A 19,705-nucleotide genomic window follows, 5' to 3' on the forward strand; every position below is an offset into this window, starting at 1 on the left:
TATCATTTATATCTCTAAATTTATCTGTTTGACTATCACACACCAAACCTTTGGCTCCGTAATATTACTGAATAGGACACAATGCTCAAAGAGGAGCAGGAGACTAATGGAAGGCCTGCTACCGTCAACAAGACCTCACTGTAACTCATTTGTTTGCTATCTATCTGGTCGTTATTGCTATTTTATAAGCAGATCATTTGTTTTTTAACAAGTTGTTTCGATAAATACTGTAATGTAATGTTTCCTTTGTGGAGTAAGAGGTAGGATAAATACCATATAATAAAAACACTGAAGTTAAATAATGTTATGTCTTTCCAATCGATGCTTGCAAGGTTCAAATAGATGTGAGAGGACATACATGTGATATAATTATTGTTTTGAAAAGATGTGGTGGTAACGTAGTAAACTGTTGTGCTCGAATATCTGGTCTTCACCATCCGTTGAGTCAGAGAAACCTAATTACTAATGTTCTCCTGCCCACTTGTCCACTTGTATGACGAGTTATATAAGACCGGGCTAAGAAGGGAAAGTCGCCTCATTCACAAGCACCACAAACAGATATGTTTTCCTTGAGCATCAGTCCACCTCTTCACATGCTGAATACTACCAACCCACCAGAATGGTAAAAGCTGAGGGGAATAATAACATGATGCAACTGTCCTAAGTGTGGGCCCGAGGACCATATCCTGTTATGGTGGGTCTGGGAGAGGCCTGGTGTTGCCAGTCTCATGCAGACCACAGCCACCCACTCCTCATCCGCCTGAATCACTGTTTACTTAGACAGGAAGGCCGCCCGCTACAACATCATCAACTCCTGCTCCATGTCTGTGACTCGCCTGTGGCTTTCGGCAAAGGGGGGGGCTGTGTTTTTCCCCGACGGCCAATTTTCTAAAAGCAGAGACAAGTCCAAACCAAAACGGTTAGAGGAGCCCAGCCTCGGAAACCGCCGGCCCTCTGAGCTGTCCACCTCTGAGGCCTGGTCCGCACCCTCCCTCTGCCAGAACAAAGCCCCATTCAATCACAGTGGGTTTGGGTTAAGGTTAAAGTCGGTTGAAGACTCAGCTGGTAAAATAATACGATGCCAAAGTGGGAAAAAACAAAAAAATTCCATAAAAATATTCAGTCTGTGTGAATCGAAGCAATTCTCACATGAATAAATGAAATAAACATGAGAGAACCTGAGAGATTTTAAACATTTCTAATGTTTGAGTGGAATCTAGTCACGCTGGCTTTAATATTACTTATTCAATTGTTTGTATTTTGTATCATTATTGGATATCTGAGAGCTGGTGAAAGTTTTATGGGCCTGAGGCAGAACTTTATGTGGTTCCACCCTTCATTAAAGACATTAAATAACCCAAAATTTCAAAGATACAACAATGAAATCGACTATTACATGCTTGTGTTTTGTAATAAAATACGCAACTACAGTTATATCAAACACAAATGACTGACTATTCATAGCCGACTCATTTCACAGGTTATATTATAAGGGCTTCTATAACTTTTCAGACCCGTTCCTTGTTTTGGTCTTCACACGACACTGACCCAGCTCCAGAAAAAGATGGCAAGTGATGCTTAAAAAGACCCTCATCTGTAGGGCCACTGAATTTAGACAGAAAAATGCCAAACAGAACCCAGCGTCAAGGTGCTGAAAGGTATATTCAAAATGTGTTTTTCCACAGCCCTGTCTCACTTTCATCAGGTGGTCGTGCCCCCCCACTCCTCAGCCACACTGTGGTGCAGTTTCCGCTGTGAGAAAGACGTCGCGAGGCGGAACCAGCCAAGTTGGTTTTGACTCACTTTCTTGCTGTAGTAGTGAGAACAGATTTAGAGTTTTATGTGAAATGGAGGGGGGTGGATGGATCAGATGCATGGTTGTGTTGGGATGCAGAGGAATGCAACGTACTTCTGTGTCAACAGATGTGTAAAAAAATGTGTGTGAAAAGAGACTTCGTTTGGGGAAAACATCCGTCTGCTGTTAAACAGTTGACTGAAGTTGATGGGAGCCAGGCTGAGGCCGAGGTGGGAACCATCAAGGACAGAGTCAGGAAACCAGCATCAGTTGTTTTCCACCTGCCACAGCAGACAGAGTCAGCTACGGTCACCTGGGATCCGTCGTCACACTGCACAGACAAAAGCAGAGGATTAGGTCTTTGGAGATCTTCATTAGTTTTCATTCTACATCTCCGATTGTATGTGATCCATGGACGACTCCACAGATCAAACATTACACAACATAAACAAGGTGAACTCACTGATCTTCCTCTCTGCTTGTATTTGTATTATTGTAACATCTGTCGGTGCAGAAATATTTCATTTTTAAGAAAGGCCTTCACTGGAGCACATGACACTATAATAAGCTAAATGTGGTGACATGAACTGGTCTCTGCTGACACCTGGTGGACTAAAATGGTAAAAGCAGAAGTTCACACCTTTTTAAAGACATGTTTGTCTTAGAATAGATTTATAAGCTGATATTGTTGACTTTTAAGGCCCTTTCTGGACTTGGCACCAGTACATTTCAGATCTTTTGACTCTGTATGTGCCTGGTTGTAAACCTGAGGTCCTCAGTGAAGTCCCGACAAGCCGTTCCACTGTCCTGGCTGAGGACCAAGAGCCTTTTCTATCAGAGCTTTTTATAAATCTGTTCTCTCAGGACTAAATTCACCTTCAACTTTTTATTTTCATAAATTGATTTACTTTGATTCTCTCTGATCTTACCAACTTTATTTAGTTTTTATTCTTTTCTCATCTGGAATTTTTTTTATTTGTACTCAAATCCTGTGTGATCTTCAAATTGCTTTTAATAGTTTTCTAATGTTTGTGCTCCTTTCTTAATTTTTAACTTGTAAAGGACATTGTAACTGTTTTGAAAGGGGCTTCATAAATAAAGTTTGCTATTATTATTATTCCATCTATTATCTATACCACTTATCTTCTGAAGGTCATGCTCCCTGGAGAGGTCGCCAGCATTTTACAGCTGCTATTAACCTTCACACAAAGTTTACAAATTTAGTTACAAAATTAGTCACATAACTACAAACCTGTTTGTATTGCTTTTATTATTAATGGTACAAACAGTTCCGGGCAGAAGTAGTGCAAAGACTCGTCTTGAAATGTCTGTTTCACAAATTTACAGATGCTGTGTACGTTAGGGGCAAAGTTTGGCGCATAACATCATCGAATACCATTATTAATATTATTATCCAGACCCCAGGAATACAGTCAGTCAAATTTTGTGCAGATCTATTTGATCTTAAACAACATTCAACATCAACTGCGCACGAAGAAGCCCAGAAACAACATGTAGTAACACATAGAAAATCAAAAAAAACGATAGCAAACGCACAGACTGGTTGTGTGATATCTGCAAAAGTGTCTTTGATCAATTTGTTCTACGCTCAGCCAAGTGTTTGAGATCAAGTCGTCAGAAGTCGACGGTGGGAAGAGCCAGCATTCGAGGATTCAGTCCATGTCTTTGGTTTGTGGTGATCTTTGTAATCTCGGAAATAAAGGATCGTTTTTTTGCACGTTTTAGCCTCTTTACTAACAATCACATACACCGTTGGTTGAGTGAAGCATTTTCCAAAAGCATTCTGCTGTTTCCATTTCTTTCAGTATAGACAGTTCTTCACCTTCAAGTAAAAGATTGTTGCTCTGACTTTTGGCTCTGACTGCAGTGCAGGTGTAACAAAGAATGAGTGTCGTCATAAAAGTGAATAAACGACAGGAGTCAAGCCGCCAGTTAACGACTCATATCCTCAATGACATCATACAGCAGATACTGACATGACCTTTTGTGTAATACTGCGGGAAACTCAGAAACTTCAAACTGATCTCAGTCCTATTTTAACAGCTTCATATCTTTATCTATAAGCTTTCTGAAGGTCACATCGCAACCGTGACCGACCTGCACTTTAGACACGAAACCTGCTCGAGATATAAAGCAATAAAATCATGCATTGTTCTATTCTCTGAACTGTGATCGTGTGCAATAACTTAGATCATTACACAGTAACTTCAGCAAATACTGAAAACTGCATGACAATGCATCTAGGATTAAAGTCGGACGGTAAAAAGAGAAGAGATAATATCCAGTGTGAGGGGTTAAATGTTAAACGGGTAACAAGCACATTCCAGATGGAGTTTGATGCATTGAAATACATAAAAATAAATCAAAAAAATGCTGGGCAACTGCACTACCAGGGGAGCTAGCGGGTGGTCTATATACAAAGGCTTTGGTTCTTCTGCAGCACCCGTGGGTTTGATTCCCACCCTGCACTTTGCACCGTGTCTACCTCTCATTCTCTCTCTACCCTTCTCTCCCCTTCTAAATACAGGCAGAGTCCCCAAGAAAATACTTAAATAAAGGAAAATACAAAAACTGTGGTGCAGGTGTTGTGACGATAAAATACAAAGTTTGAATGTGTTTTGAAACGAGAGTCTCAACATCAATGCTTTGGAAAATGTTCAGCACTAATGGGATGTACGGCCGATATGTAATAAAAAGGCCAAAACATGCAAAACCACCTGCATCTTCCTGCAATAGCAGACAAACAGTGGGGGTTTTTTTTTGGGGGGGGGGTCCTATGTTCTTCTGGCAGGTTTGGCAACAAGCTGCCGTTCTCTCTCCAGCTCCTTCTCCCGCTGCTGCTCCTTCTCCAGCGCCTCCCTCTGCTTCTGCTGCTGCAGCTTCAAGGCTCGTCTCTGAGAAAAGACACAACAACAGTCAACATTTAATCGGCTTTGTTAAATTCATCACAACATCTGTCACACAACTCAATAAGGAGACGTGTTGATTCTCTCATGTATCTCAATGACCTTTGTACTTTGTCTGGCACGTTTTACACTTTGGTTTTTAAGTTTTAAGTTTTATTGTCAGTTTTTGTTTTCCATATTTTATGAGTTTATCCTTTTAGTGTTTTATCATTTTAAATGTTTTTAGGGTAGGTGCAATATTCAACTTACATTTATTCTGTATTATTATTGTGGGTCTTAAGTTATATGGCCTTGTGTAGTGTTTTTGTTGTTGTTGTTTGTTGTTCAATGTACTGTTCTGCAGCTGCTGTAGTACCTTGGCCCAAGACAAATTACCCCATGGGACAATAAAGTATATTTTATTTGAATTCATCTAACAATCTGTCTTAAGGCACAGGGTGAACTAAAGTGACCCATGTTCAATGTGACTGAGATAAGAGCTACCTTTAGTTTTGTTGTCTTTTCGTGGAGCAGGATCATCTCTTTCCTTACGTTCACCAGTTTATTGTGGTAAACCTTTGCCTCTGTAAACTAAACACAATACACTTGATTAGAGATCATTCCTCTGGTGTAGAGAATACAAACAATATGCGGAAAAATTAGATAAGGATTCAGCCCAGACATACCAGTGAATTGAGGTCGATTAAGGCATTACATTCTCTGAACTTTGTGACTTCTTGGTCCATCGTGTCTAACAACACCACCTGGTTTTGTCTGGAGAAGACAAATAACAAAAACAAACATGTTAATAAAAAACTTTACTCAGGTTAAAATCTCCTGAATATTCTCAACTGAAACCTTTGGCAGTCGATAGGCAGAAATATGAATATATCGACAATGGCCAGACATTTAAAAGGTGGTGCACACATTTCTAAGTGCTAATGGGGAGCTAATAGGTTGGATTTCTCCGGCTCAAAACATCACAATGTTGGGCGGCTTCCTCTCAGACATTCCTTTGGACTGGCTGCTGAACACAGTCTATAGAATCCATCTGTTTTCTGTAATTATTAGATAGATTAGTTAATATGAAGCATTGTATTCATTCAAGATGCAGGTGTCTTTATATAAAAATGTGAAGCTTGAAAAAAGAGCTTTAAAATGACATGAAAGCCATTTACATGTGACATAAATTAAGGGAGATATGGAAAGTAAAAGTAAAAAATATAAACTAAATAGGTTAAAATGTTGTTCCTTATTAATTGTTATATTAATTGTCAATATATATACTGTTGCTGCCATTATTACTATATGCTGCTTTTATATTGGTATAATTACTATCATATATAAATGTATATTATGTTATATTATATACTATATATACTGTACTATTCTTATATACTGTCTAACAATAACATTACCATCATATCATCAGTACTATTAACATCATCTTGCCACTGCACTTTATCTGCCTATTTTATTTTATTTTATCTTGTGCTTCTGTTTTTATTCTTTCTACCTCAATATTTTTTATTTTATTCTATTGTATTGTATTTTATTGTATTCAAATATACCGGCTGCTATGACAACTTAATTTCCCTTCGGGGATGAATAAAGTACTCTATCTATCTATCTATCTATGTATCTATGTATCTATCTATCTATCTATCTATCTATGTATCTATGTATCTATCTATCTATCTATCTATCTATCTATCTATCTATCTATCTATCTATCTATCTATCTATATGTCTGAATCAGCAGGTCAAGTAAATGAATATCTGTAATGATGCAGCCCAGCAGTGTGAGGATTTGACCTGGATTAACTTGGTTTTGTGACAAGGTGCAACACAACTCGTGACACTTCAAGCAAGGAACAACTCACGTGAGCTCTTGAAGGGCTCCTTTAGAGTTCTGCAGGTCAGGGAGGTAGTGGGAGAGAAACCCCTCAGTGAGTTTGTCCACTGCTTTCTTATCCACATACACCTCCTCTACTGGGAGGGAGCCCTCCAGCTGGAAGGGTTCCTGCTGGGCCAACTGGAGCTCTGTCAAACATGGCAGACGAAAAGTGTTTAGTACTGGGTTGTAATTGGGTTCTACAGCATGAATAAAATCAAACATGGTGGAAAGTTGCATTGAAGACGATTTACAGGCCAGAGAATATTTGACAGATTTGGGCCGAGCTTTGATTAAATCTTCACCATAACACTAAATGATTTATGTAATAACTTATAAAAGGAGTGCACAAACTCCCTCTCTCTCTCTCTCTCTTTCTCACACACTCTCTCTCTCTCTCCTTCTCTCTGTCACACACACACATACACTATCTCTCTCTTTCTCTCTCTCTCTCTCACACACGCACACACTCTCTCTCTCTCCTTCTCTCTGTCACACACACACACATACACTATCTCTCTGTTTCTCTCTCTCTCACACACACACACAAACTCTCTCTCTCTCTCTCTCTCCTTCTCTGTGTCACACACACACACACAGACACTATCTCTCTCTCTCTCACACACACGCACACACACTCTCTCTCTCTCCTTCTCTCTGTCACACACACACACACACATACACTATCTCTCTGTTTCGCTCTCTCTCTCTCTCTCTCATACACACACACACACATATACACTATCCCTCTCTTTCGCTCTCTCACACACATAAACACACGCTCTCTCTCTCTCTTTCTCACACACACACACACACACACACACACACACACACACACACACACACACACACACACACACACACACACACACACACACACACACCTTCACTGCTGGACGATGGTCCTTCCTCTTCCCTCTCGTCGACCTCCATCTGCATCGCCCCTGTTGCCCCAGGCTGCTTCTCAGGACCTGACACAGGAGACACCATTTAAAAGCATGTGATTGAACGCTGAGCTCAGAGTTCATGGAGATACACACTCACACACACAGACCCACACACACAGACCCACATACAGAGACCCACACACAGATCAGCTACTCGTTGAGGAAGTAGTTCAGCGGATTCATTCTAACCTCAGAGGTCAGACAGCTGCTGCAGCCTCTCACCTGTTTGACGAGTCGAGCTCCGGGGAATCGAACACACAACAACACACCGATATTGGGATCATAGACTGTATATATGGTTGGGATGTGTGTTTCTGTTTGTTGCTGCTGCTGCTGCTGTGTGCGGTGTTCCGGTTTAACTGGGGATCAGGGCAACGGGTGATTTGTTGTCGTTATTCCAGATGGTGTCGGTCGGTTGCAGACTCGGTCGCAGATTCGTCATTTTGTGTGTGTGAAGTGCGGTGATCAACTGAAGGTCTTGTTGAAGTGAACATCACACAAAAGCCTCACATCTCATTTAGACAACAATATAAATCATATGGGTAAATATAGCACAAACAACTAAATGTCAATGTCAAGTTTATTTATATAGGACATTTAAAAACAACTTGGTTGACCAAAGTGCTTTACAGGTGTGCAAGTAAGAAAGGAAAAATTAAAATAATTAATTGTGGTAATCAAAAACAATGTATTTAATGAATACTTAGAATAGTAAATGACAAAATACATTTATTTCAAATAAATAGCAAAGAAACACTCAGCCATGAATTAACACAGGGAATGAATACTGTTGTGGATCAAAAAGAATCGAAGGAAAAATGAAAATAAGGATTTGTGACGATAAAAATTGGGAAATACCTGAAATACTGAATGATTCAAGATTCAAGATTTTTATTGTCAAATGCACAGAGATAACATTAAGCAGTCGCTGGCAATGAAATACTTGGGTCACAGGCTCTCTTTAAGCAATGCTCAGTAATTTCAACCAACAAAATAAAATTAAAATTAAAATAAAAATAGAAATAGTATATCAAAAATTTAAAATAGAAAATAAAATATATTTCTAAATATATATCTTTACAGATGAATATATCTTTACAGATATCTTTACAATGATGTAATTCAACCACTGTAAAGATATAGAAAATACAAACTGAGCCAGGTCACTTTTGACCCACGTTGTGTATCAAATGGTTAAAATCACGTCTGAAATAGTTAACCAACAGCGAAAGGAGGACACACGAAGCTTAACACATCCAATAAAAGCACCATCACCAACTTTACTCACAAAAACACATCAACTAGCTTGAGGGATGTTTTCATGTGAGAAGTGGAATCAATCTACACTGAAATTGTATTTGAATAGCCCATGTCACACAAATCACAATTGGTCTCATAGGGCTTTAAGAGGTTGTGACATCCTCTGCCCTTAACCTAAAAAAAAAATAAAACTTGTAACAGGGTAAAACATGCGCTTTCTGAAAATGACGAATCTGCAACCGACCAACAACATCTGGAATAAAGACAACAAACCACCAGTCGCCCTGATCCCCAGTGAAACCAGAACACCGTGGAACTCGCGTCATGTGACTCGTCCTGCGTCATCACGTGTCTGTGGGCGGAACCGAAGGTGCTTCCGTTCTGCTTCTCCAACGTTATCTCTCCTGAATCTGAATCTAACGCAAAAGTTTCCACGCAAACTTCACAGAGCGGAGCGGATGCGTGTGGGTGAGTCCGGTGCGGGATTCCATACTACAACTGGCACTCGGCAGGTTCCGGTTCCGGTCATAAAGCGACCCAGGACGACAGCTAGCTCACCGATGCTAGCTCACCGATGCTAGCTAGCTTGTTGCTGTATAGCCGAGGACTGAAGTTTGTGAGTCATGAGGAGGGAGGGACGGAGGGGGAGGGGGGGACGCTAGTGATTCTGGGACCTGTTCCCTTTAACTCATCAACACACACAGACAGACACACACAGAGAGACTGGTGGATCCAACATGTCAGCTGGTGTAACGCCTCCTGTGTGTTCTTGTGTTGCTGTTTAGCTGAAGACGGAAGTTTGTGAGTCATCAGGGGGGGTTGTGTTAGTGATTCAGGGACCTGTTCCCTTTAACTCGTCAACACACACAGACAGACACACACAGAGACAGACAGCGGTGGATCCAACATGTCAGCTGGTGTAACGGTGTGTGTGTGTGTTCTTGTGTTGCTGTTTAGCCAAGGACTGAGGTTTGTGAGTCATAAGGGGGGGGGTGTTAGTGATTCAGGGACCTGTTCCCTTTAACTCGTCAACACACACAGACAGACACACACAGAGGCACACACAGAGGCACACACAGAGACACACACAGAGACACACACAGAGACACACACAGAGGCACAGCGGTGGATCCAACATGTCAGCTGGTGTAACGGTGTGTGTGTGTTCTTGTGTTGCTGTGTAGCTGAAGACGGAAGTTTGTGAGTCATGAGGGGGGGTTGTGTTAGTGATTTAGGGACCTGTTTCCTTTAACTCGTCAACACACACAGAGACGCACACACAGACAGACAGCGGTGGATCCAACATGTCTGGTGTAACGGTGTGTGTGTGTTCTTGTGTTGCTGCTCCCTCCAGGTGTGAGGATGGAGAACAGACCCCAGGTCAGTGGTTCCACCAGAGGACAGTGACTCACAGACGGATCTGACCTGGTGTCCCCACCCCGACACCCCCCCGGGTTGGTAAAGATGGCCGGTGGGAACCTCTTCAGCAAAGTGCGCTCGGCCTTCCGGAGGGAGCGAGATGACTGGGCCCTCAGCGACACGGCGCCCTTCGACTTCTCCGACGAGCTGGTGGAGGACGATGCGCCCAAGTTCAACAAGCTCAAGGTGGTGGTGTCCGGGGAGATGTCCGACTACTCCGCCGGGGCGCCGTCCAACGGGGTGCCGGTGAGCACCATGCTGGTGTCGGGGGGGGACGACGACGACGACTCCCTGCTGGACTCGTCCTCGGGCCTGGGCAGCCCGAGTGTCAACATGGACCCGTGTGACAGCTGCACCAAGAGGAGGGAGATGATGAAGCACAAGAAGGTGATGAAGAGGCTCATGGCCGCGGCCGTGCTGTATCTGCTCTTCATGACGGGGGAGATCATAGGTGAGCAGGATCCCAGTGGGACCACACAGCAACTTAGTCCCTCACAGTTTCAAACAGGGTCCAAGGTGAAAGGATGCAAGTCATGTGGGTCTACAGAACTTTATCAATTACAATTTCCATAGGTTTATTGATCCCACGCTGAGGATAGTCTCTAGTCAGAATGAGGTGGATAAGAGAACGTGTGATAGAAAACAAGAAATAAAATAATACAGAGACTGTGAACGTGATATACAACTTCCACTCCAGATGTAAATATTGGTAGAGAAATGTACTGGAGTTAAGCTTTAGAAGCATAAGATTCCACAAGGATCTTAGTTGTATTTTTGTATTATGTATGAGATAAGCTGCTGAACAACAGTCCATTGTACAACAACAACAACAAACACTAAACATATCACGTTAGACCCACAATAATAAAGCAGAATAAAAGTGAGTTGAATATTGCACCTGCACTAAAAACACTCAAAATGATAAAACACTAAAAGGATGTAACTAGAAAAGATAAAAAACAAAAACTGTCAATAACACTTAAAACCCAAAGCAGTAAAGCGTGCCAGACAAAGTGCAAAGGTCATCGAGATGCATGAGCCAATCAACACGTCTCCTCATTGAGTCGTGGGATAGAATGAGAATTAAGACAGTTGGTTTTACACTTATAGTCTTTATGTCCATATATAGACTGTTATAAGTATATACGCAGGTATGGTATACTATATGAATATGAGTTTTAAAAGGGTATGTGTCATATGTGCATATATAAATCTGCATAATTTCCCCGTAGCATACCAGATAGCAGTATACATACAATATATTGTACAACTATACATATCCCAGGCTGAAGATAGTCACCAGTCTGACTGATGTGGATAAGAGAACGTGTGTAATTGTAAAAATTAGAAAACAAGAAATTGTTGTCAAATAATACAGAGACTGTGAACGTGATATACAACTTCCACTCCAGATGTAAATATTGGTAGAGAAATGTACTGGAGTTAAGCTTTAGAAGAATAAGATTCCACAAGGATCTAAGTTGTATTTTTGTGTTATGTATGAGATAAGCTGCTGCACAACAGTCAATTGTACAACAACAACAACAAACACTACACAAGGACATATCACGTTAGACCCACAATAATAATGCAGAATCAAAGTGAGTTGAATATGGCACCTGCACTAAAAACACTCTAAATGATAAAACACTAAAAGAATATAACTCATAAAAGATGAAAAACAAAAACTTGCAATAACACTTAAAACCCAAAGCAGTAAAGCGTGCCAGACAAAGTGCAAAGGTCATCGTGATTCATGAGCCAATCAACACGTCTGCTTATTGAGTCGTGTGATAGACGTTGGGATATGAGAGCTTAAGGCTGTAAAGGCTTTATGTCCAATTATAGACTGTTATAAGTATATACGCAGGCATGGTATACTATATGAATATGAGTTAAAAAATGGTACGTGTCACATACGAATATATATAGCTCTTTTTAATTTCCCCGTAACATACCAGATAGCAGGATACAATATATTGTAGAACTATATAAAGATATATGTGAATTGGTTTAATAAGGTGTGGAAGCATCATGAGGATTCCTCCTCGTGGCATTGATTCTACAACCAAAACTTTCCTGGAAGGCTGAAGCACTATCCCTCCGAAAGATGTTCCCTGGTTCGGTGTTTTGACGACGGTGCTGGAGAACATTGTCTCATACGTCAGGACAAAAACACCCATGGGACTGTTGTTTTTCCACAGGAGACAGAGGACCTTTGTCTTCTGCACGGGTCACTGGTTCATAATAGAAAAGTGGTGACCGGGAACGTAGCTCCTGTAGCAAATGTTTTACTGATAGTGTGTGTGATAGTTCACCACTTGTTAAAGTAGATGTTGTTCTCCTGGGGCCACATGAGATCATAAGCAAATTTATGCCAATGTTTACAAAGTGTAGTTAAGCCTGAATGGACCCACACCCTCTAAACCTGTTTTCTTACTTGCATGTGAAAATAGCTGAGATACATTCTGGTGTTTATCATGTAGTTTAATCACTTTCTCTTTTACCTTCAGGTGGTTATGTTTCAAACAGCTTAGCCATCATGACTGACGCCGTCCACATGCTGACGGACGTGGTGGGCATCTTGTTTTCTCTGCTGGCCCTGTGGCTCTCCACCAAACCCCCCACCAAGAGATTCACCTTCGGACTGCATCGCCTCGGTAACTCCATCCCTTTACACTTCTTCTTTTCACTTCTCCTGCCTGTCCACTCCTCTCAGTCGATATATGAGTGCGTCAGTACATTTGGTTTTGAGGCAGAAGAATCATATTGAAAGTAGAAAGCCTGTGTTCAGTCCAGATCAGGTTACTGATAGGGCCAATAGAGATGACAGCTAAATTTAGACCCCCGCAGTCATTTATCACTTCATTACAACTATCTGTTGCAGTGGAACTGTGATGTGTGGTGCAGATATAAATCTGGATAAGTGCCTATTGTGATTTATAACACTGTTGCTCCAAGTCTGCGATCACTCAGGGAGATATGCACCAGGGAATAACATTGTCACAGCATGTTGGTTCTTAAAAGCGTCCATGAAAGAGGCTTAAGGCATATAATGGTAGCTGTCAAGCAAGGGCTTGGTACGCAGCCAGCCAACCTAATGCTTAATAATAAGTATTTTATTGTTACCGGTCATGGTATCAAGGACAGAACGTTTGTTTAAGAGTGAAGCTGCTTCTGTCTCTGTATGAACAATACCTCATAAAAGTGGGAACATGATCACAAAGCCTGTACAAAGCTGTATTTTCCATGTAAAGATACTTTTGACAATATCAGTCATAATCAGAAACAGTATAAAGCAAGGACAGTGAGAGGCTCTCCATCTTGTGGCAGGCTCAACAATTAAATCTAAAAGTTATAGTTAATATACATAAATATAAACTGAGCCTATTTTAATCATCAGAAGGGATTTAAACATGTGAATTGACCTCACAGACCCATTGGGCATAATTCTGAAATTGTATAATTGCGCCTATTACATATTAAATTTGTGATACTGGTTCATTGTTCCTGTCTGCAGAGCTACTGGTTGAAATCAGAGTTTTCTCACAACTCTTGCTATTGTTCTGAATGTGTTTTGTTAAAACAACTGATTGTGATTTCCCGACCTAGAGGTGGTATCGGCCGTGGTCAGCGTGCTGCTCATCTACATCCTGACGGCCGTGCTGCTCTATGAGGCGGTGCAGAGGACGGTGCACCAGGACTTCAACATCGACGGAGACGTCATGCTCATCACCGCAGCTGTTGGAGTAGCTGTCAACCTGGTGTAAGTGAAATGTCCACATGGGAATGTTTTTCGAGAGAAAATGTGAATTTTGATAAAGTGTATATGGAAATAAGTCAGCCTGTTCTTTCCTTGTTTACATTTAAATTGTCGCTTCAAGGCCCAACATGTCTGTAACTCTCTCTGTGGTCAGCTGAGTACAGTTAAATACAAAGAAGAAGGTAACAATGGGATCTAATTACCATTTAAAGTTTTCATCTGTCAGTTACAAATGATGTTGCTTCATTAAGTCAGTAGAGAAGAAGGCTGATATAGACTAATGGACATAGATAATACATTAAGGCTTGTAAGAACCATGAGGGATGAGGAGCGAAGCAAACGACATTTACAACCTACAAAAACTAAGTCTTGTGTTCATATTTATTAACAGTAAACATTTTAAAAGAAAAAGTCTGTCCCTCCATATCATACATTTCTTTAACAGTTGCTACAAACTCTTTGTTGGATTAAGGAAATAAGGAACTGAGATGCAGCGACATGAGACCGAATCCCTTTCTGTGTAGAGTATCTGCAAACATTTTACAGCTCAGTACAAAGTACTTTCCAATTTGCTGATGCTCAAAGTGTAATGTTTGACCAGTCAGGAGATGAATCAATAATTTGCACTCTATAAACTCAGTGTTATGAGCTAAACCAAATCATGTTATTGCTTAAAATCAAATCTCTCTTCCTTTGTTTTCCTGGTGTCTTCAGAATGGGTTTCTTATTAAACCAGGGGGGTCACCTGCACTCGCACGGCCCCGGTCACGGTCACAGTCACTCTCACGGCCCTGCAGCTGCCTCAGGGCCGGTGTCGGCCGGGTCGGGTCACCAGCAGCGCTCCCACGGCAGCCTGGCTGTCAGGGCTGCCTTCATCCACGCTTTGGGCGACCTCTTGCAGAGCGTCGGGGTGCTCATAGCGGCCTACGTTGTCCGCTTCAAGGTACTCAAGCTTTTTATTAGCGTGCTGTAATGTTACTCACTAGAATTGTTGCTGAGAAATGTTAAATCAGGTTTACACAACAACTCTTAATTAAAGTTTTCAGAACAGGTTCATTCTAGTGTATTTTGGCATCCGTCAAAGGCTTTCCAGAAAGTGGTTTGAGAACTCAGAGCCCAAAAGAACACGAGCATATCTCAATTCTGTGCATGAGGATTTCGATCGGATGATAGATGAAAAAAAAAAACCGGAATGATCCTGAAAACAAAACCTTGTTGAACTAGGGGCTTTGTTTCCCTTGGTCGTTCATTTTCCAGCAGTCATTGAAGGAAGTTATTTGCTTCAAATTTAAAAAAAACCCCCTCAGATTTCAGCTGATGTGATGTAATCTGTGTCTTCCCAGCCGGAGTTGAAGCTGGCCGACCCCATCTGCACCTACATCTTCTCCGTTCTGGTTCTCTTCACCACAATCCGCATCATGAAAGACACCCTAGTCATCGTGCTGGAGGGTAAGTGCTGGTTCCTCTCTCGTGTTGTTTAGTATAAAGAATGTGGAGCACGTACTTTAATGGTGGTGTTGTTGTTTGTATCTTTGTGTATCAGGTGTTCCCAGACACCTGGACTCTCAGCGAATCAAAGAGGACCTCCTGAAGCTGGAGGATGTTAATTCAGTCGATGAGCTGAACATTTGGGCTCTGACCACTGACAAGACTGCAGCAGTCGTACATCTGCAGCTCAGTGAGTACAACATCAGCACCTACAACAAGAGAGATGCATACTGGGAAAGTGTGGGAATGTATTCTTAAATATTTTCTAGTAGATTTTTGTAAAATCTAGAATTTACATTTGGACAAAAACCATTGGCTATCAATATGAATGTATTATTCATCATATATTAGTATTGTGACATTTGATTTGCGGTTTAAGCCCAAATTCAAAATAAGTACAATTACTTTTTTGGTTGCAGTTGACTCAAAATATTGTATGATAACATTGTGAATTGCACATTTATTCACAAGGTTGTTTAATGGTAAAAAAATTCCACTGTCAGTGTATGATCTCACCTGCAGCCAGCCACTAGGGGGCGATCCAGATGATATGGCTTCATTTTTTCATCCAACTTTGCATTTTGTGTTCACAGCACCCTCTAGTGCTGACAACTGGGAGGACGTCCAGGCGAGGGCCCGGCACCTCTTGATTCACACTTACGGCCTCACCAGGGTCACAGTGCAGGTGCAGACACACAGGCAGAGGCTGGCTCACAGCTGTGCACACTGCCAGCAGTCCAGTGCTTAGACAAAGACTCACAGCGACTTCCACGCTGCCTTTTCTGGAGCTGGACAGCGAAGGACACAGTGAGAAAATGCTCTGAATGGATGTCACAGCTCGGTGCCATAGCAGGAGCCACAGTATGTAAGTGGAAACAAAATGGTGCCAAAGGACAGATGCACATTTCTAATTACATGATCACTACGGCCTCTAGGGGGCCGCACACTCTTACGCTTGATAGGCTCTCTGAGGGGAGGTTAAATACTTCAGCAGAGACGAATGAAAGAATTTGCTCTTAATTCACCATCAAAGCCTATTCCACAATTGATGTTTCATCATTATATGCAAGTGTAATTTTTTTGTTTTTAGGTGTAAGAACTGTACATTATAATTTTATAACTTTAGTGAGGATGTCTGCAACTGAAAAGCACCTCCTGTGATTTGAGAGTAACTCGCCACTGGTACACGTGAGGCCCTTTATTATTGTTTCCCTTCATGGGACGTTACATTTCCTCTAATGCTCTGAATCATTATTGTTCCTCAGCCAAAGTCTGTTGTAGTGCAGATCTTTTAAACCACAATAATTTTAGTTATTTCTAACGTTGACTTGACTGACTGACAATTAAAAAAATAACCCCACACTGATATTTTATTTGAGCACATCTCTTACTTCATTTCTCTGAGCAGGTAACTGACAATCGGTGTGACCGACTTTGAATTCAACGCTACAGTGGTTTCACTCTATACTCTGCTTTCTTCTCATATCAATGAACCGACGGTGAAGTGATGCAGGTTGAGGAAATCTTCAGTATTTTACAGTTGCAGTGTTTTGCTGGAAGACGGTTTGAGCTGGAATTTTCCAATAATGGTGTTTAAATTGTTTTGAGGCTGTTGGAGGTTTTTATTTCAAGCCTTTCCCCTCCTCTGATATTATTCATGGAGAGAAGTTCGGATCTGGATCGCTGTTTTTGTTTGTAATAAAGTATTTAATCTTTTGTGTTTTTCTTAGTGTCTCATTTCTTTGGAGAAATTGAATTTAGGAAACTGTGTGGTCGTCCCCTAATGTCGCAATCAGTCCAACTTTCTTAATGATTTTTATTTTATTTTATTGAATTAGTCACTGTTGTTTGTTTGAACCATCTCCATCCATATTTATGTTATCGATTGAGAGCACTTAGATTTACCATTAGAGTTAAATCCTTTCTGAGCATTGCACAAGTAGGTTTGAGTCCTGCAGCGTCTGCAGGTTCGATTCTCATTCTGCTGAATGTCTTCTCTGCTAGCTCTCCCCCTTTCACACTTAACTTTCCTAATAAGGGCTTGATGCCAAAAATCCATCAAAACATATTAATCAATTGCTTCTTGGAAAAAAAAACCAACAGAACTCTTTCAATGCAAATGTGGTGTAAAGTCACTTTTCAACTCTAGGTGGTGCACTTCAGTCATAATTGTCCTTACAGGATCATTTGAGATAACATGCAAATGTTTGTGTATAATTTACATCACACTTTTTTATTCACCTACAAACAGAAGCACAAAACACATCTGTCTTTGAGAACTAGTTTCATCTTTTATTGTCGGATGCTCCGGTTATGATGAGCAATGAACTGCACTATACAGTAAATAGAATGATTTTGAAAAGTGTATACATATGTGTCTGAAACTGTGAATTAGTCCTTTAATGTCTCAAGTTTTTGAATAATTATCTGTGCTAAAAAAGGCAAATAATAAAGATAAAGTATAATAATGTAATGGAGCATGATGCAAAGTCAAGGAGCTGTACAGGAACATTAAAAACAACAAAGACAATTAAAACATACAGACAATGTTATTTTTAGGTAAATAAAAGAAGAATAAAAAATAGCAGAATAAGAGATTAAAAGAGGTGAAAGAAATAAAAGGATCGATCGATTAAACATTTTAATAAGTAAAACGGGTTTATTACAAATAAAATAGATACAAAGTATGCAATATAATAAAATACAGTAAGAGTATGACCTTCGACTTCATAAAATAGATTCATTAAAGGTACTGTCTAATCTGGATTTAAAAATACAAAGGGTATATTCACTAAGTAGATTTATCGCAGGGTTTATCAGTGTCAACATGATCAAACTGGGAGTGTCTCTGTTTCCAGGCAACAGGCGGATTCCACAGAAAGCCGAGTCAGGGAACTTGTGTTTACAGCATCCACTCACCTCTACTCAACCATAAACTCATTAACTGAATCCTCACTGCACCAGTGTCACACCTGACTGTACCAAAGAAACAATTTACTTATATGAGTGTGTGTTTTTACATTGTGAACTATGAGTCACTCAAGTCAATAGTTCTTAGGGGAAATCCACTTCTGCTGTCATTTACAGTGAGAGCAGCAACCATCTGACTTTATTCACTGGTCACATGGTCTGTGGTTTCATCACGACTGGGACCAGTCACGTACTCAAATTTCCAAAATTCCACCACACACGTACACAAACACACGTATACACACACACACACACACACAGCGTCCTTCCTCTGCCATTGTCTCCTTAAATAACCTTCCAGACACAAAGCTTCATAGGTGAGATTAAGTTAGGACTGCAGCACAGAAAGTTTGCATCTCATTAACACTCTTGACACAGAATTCATGATCCTTTATACAAATAAACTGTCATTCTGCAAAGAGGAAGGACATGTTTGAAAAATGAAACCCCACTTGTTTAACTTGTAACCGAACATGGTTGTGAGTAACACCAAAGGAAAATGTTTCCTGATAGGAGAGAAAGAAACAATGCCCGGGCCTCTCCCTCTCTCTCTCCCTCTCTCTCCCTCTCTTCACACTACTTCACCTACTAAATGTTTAATAATTAATCCGAAATCTATTCAGATCCAGGGTGCAGCCAGAGGACCAACAGGCCATGGGTGTGTGTCTGTGTGTGTTTCACTGTGGGAGTGTTTTCTGATATTGTTTTTTCCCTCTGAGATACAAAATGGACATTAAGAGGATTGTCTCTTGTTATGAAACTCAATGGGAGCTCTGAATGCTCATACAACCACAAACTGAGCAGATGAGTGCAGCTTCACATTAGCTCGGCTGTAATTACTTTACATCTGTCCTGTCTGGCTTTGCCTCATCAGTTTCTCAATGACAATTAAAATCATATTTATATCAAAAGAGAGAACGGAGCACAACAGAGTCCAATTCCACTTTTCCTTACTCCCACTGGATCCAGAATAGACTCAGAACATCAGAAGAAAGGACTGTAAATTCACTCTAGTACTTTACTGAAGTACACATTTGATGTAGTTGTACATTACTTGAGTATTTGTATTGTTTGGAACTTTATTCTTCCACTTCCCTTCATCTCAGAGTCAAATATTGTACTTTTTTAAATTAAAATACATTTATCTCAACCAGTCAATGTAATTGTATATATACAGCTCGTCCTTTGAGGGTCAGCTGGACAGGTCACCAGTATATCAACCATTCAGACTCACATTGACACATGAAAAGACGCACTCAGAGG

General features: G+C 40.7%; 2 protein-coding genes across 3 annotated transcripts; one reads left to right on the forward strand and one right to left on the reverse strand.

The window, feature by feature from the left end:
- Positions 1–3,046: 3,046 nt before the first annotated feature.
- bloc1s6 (biogenesis of lysosomal organelles complex-1, subunit 6, pallidin) lies at positions 3,047–7,882 on the reverse strand. Its single transcript, XM_061067975.1, has 6 exons — positions 7,765–7,882; positions 7,480–7,566; positions 6,585–6,744; positions 5,388–5,475; positions 5,206–5,292; positions 3,047–4,710 (listed from the first exon to the last, which is right to left on the reverse strand). Exons 2-6 carry the CDS (start codon positions 7,532–7,534, stop codon positions 4,591–4,593), a joined length of 510 nt encoding a protein of 169 aa, XP_060923958.1. The 5' UTR covers positions 7,535–7,566; positions 7,765–7,882; the 3' UTR covers positions 3,047–4,590.
- Positions 7,883–9,158: 1,276 nt separating this feature from the next.
- Positions 9,159–17,188, forward strand: slc30a4 (solute carrier family 30 member 4). 2 transcript variants are annotated; one of them, XM_061067708.1, is made up of 8 exons: positions 9,159–9,270; positions 10,157–10,672; positions 12,735–12,881; positions 13,834–13,987; positions 14,699–14,927; positions 15,328–15,433; positions 15,528–15,662; positions 16,066–17,188. In XM_061067708.1, the coding sequence occupies exons 2-8, from the start codon at positions 10,267–10,269 to the stop codon at positions 16,218–16,220; spliced, it is 1,332 nt and encodes a 443-aa protein (XP_060923691.1). In that variant the 5' UTR covers positions 9,159–9,270; positions 10,157–10,266; the 3' UTR covers positions 16,221–17,188. The 2 variants fall into 2 exon arrangements, with proteins under 2 accessions (XP_060923691.1, XP_060923692.1); XM_061067709.1 differs by lacking the exon at positions 9,159–9,270 and adding an exon at positions 9,279–9,418.
- The last annotated feature ends 2,517 nt before the right edge of the window (positions 17,189–19,705 follow it).

The sequence above is a fragment of the Limanda limanda genome, chromosome 3, assembly GCF_963576545.1.
Source record: "Limanda limanda chromosome 3, fLimLim1.1, whole genome shotgun sequence".
Taxonomy (NCBI): Eukaryota; Metazoa; Chordata; class Actinopteri; order Pleuronectiformes; family Pleuronectidae; genus Limanda; species Limanda limanda.